At 42.8% G+C, this 987-nt stretch overlaps 1 protein-coding gene across 1 annotated transcript; it reads right to left on the bottom strand.

The window, feature by feature from the left end:
* Positions 1 to 23: 23 nt before the first annotated feature.
* LOC109509291 (RNA pseudouridylate synthase domain-containing protein 1-like) lies at positions 24 to 517 on the bottom strand. The gene is made up of 2 exons (XM_019859164.1): positions 287 to 517; positions 24 to 179 (listed from the first exon to the last, which is right to left on the bottom strand). The coding sequence occupies exons 1-2, from the start codon at positions 466 to 468 to the stop codon at positions 41 to 43; spliced, it is 321 nt and encodes a 106-aa protein (XP_019714723.1). The 5' UTR covers positions 469 to 517; the 3' UTR covers positions 24 to 40.
* Between the last annotated feature and the right edge of the window lie 470 nt (positions 518 to 987).

The following is a 987-nucleotide window of genomic DNA, read 5'->3' as shown; positions in this document are numbered from 1 at the left end:
CATAGAGACACCCATACAAAATGTGATGTTAAAGTGTATTTTATTGCGTACATACAAGAGCGAGGTAGGCTTTGGTGACAGTGCGCTCCTTGAAACAGCGATATGCCAGGCCAGCTGCAGCCTTATTGAGTGCCACACATAAGGCACCGCTGGTTGAGAAATCCAACTGGTGACAGAACCTGGCGTGAAGAGAGGGAGAGGATAATATTGATTAGCAACCATTTCAATCTGATTGCAGCTCTTTTATGGTTACAATGAGGCTGCTTTTACATTCGGAATAATTTACCTGAATCCATAGTAGGTGTTGGGGTCTGCTAGATGAGGGAAGCGGTGGCGAAGTTGGGCCTGCACCGTGTTTTTTTCATACCACATCTTACTATCAATGCGGATGTCCCAGTGCTTGTCCACCACGATGTAATCATCACTCTGAAAGAGCACACGAAGTCTCTCCACACTGGCCGGCTCCATTGGGTGTCACAGAACACACCTTGCAAACACATCTCTTTGTTAGAATAACTGTATTGACCCATGTCCAGTTGACACATTACCCACTATTGACTCGTTATTCTTATTTTTGTGTTGTAAATACGCACAAACTGCAGTTAAGATATTTGGCGATTTTTTTCTGTTGTTCCTGTCACACTGCTTTTTACTTTTCTGCTGCAGAATTCCCTCTTGCAACACAAAGAAACACGTATTGTGTTTCATGAGGATCACCGCATTGTAGGTTTGCATGCCTGCCACGCAGTTGAGTGGTTCTGGGTTCGAACCTCAGCTAAAGAATCCCTTTCAAATTTACATGGAATAGATCCCAAATTAATGCCATTCCTAAGACTCGTATTTACTGTTTTATTGTGTCAAAGTGCCGACTGGTAGAAGAACAGTTAAAAACAAATCCTGCCAATGGAAATGACTCTACCACTCAATACTAAGCATTCAACACCAGAATTAATTGGTAGCAAGTATGAGCTAACACCATGCGCTTAA

The sequence above is a fragment of the Hippocampus comes genome, unplaced genomic scaffold (genome assembly GCF_001891065.2).
Source record: "Hippocampus comes isolate QL1 unplaced genomic scaffold, H_comes_QL1_v1.1 C16844480, whole genome shotgun sequence".
In the NCBI taxonomy this organism is placed as follows: domain Eukaryota; kingdom Metazoa; phylum Chordata; class Actinopteri; order Syngnathiformes; family Syngnathidae; genus Hippocampus; species Hippocampus comes.
Note: the sequence above shows the minus strand (reverse complement) of the source record. Positions and strands in the feature narration are given on the sequence as shown.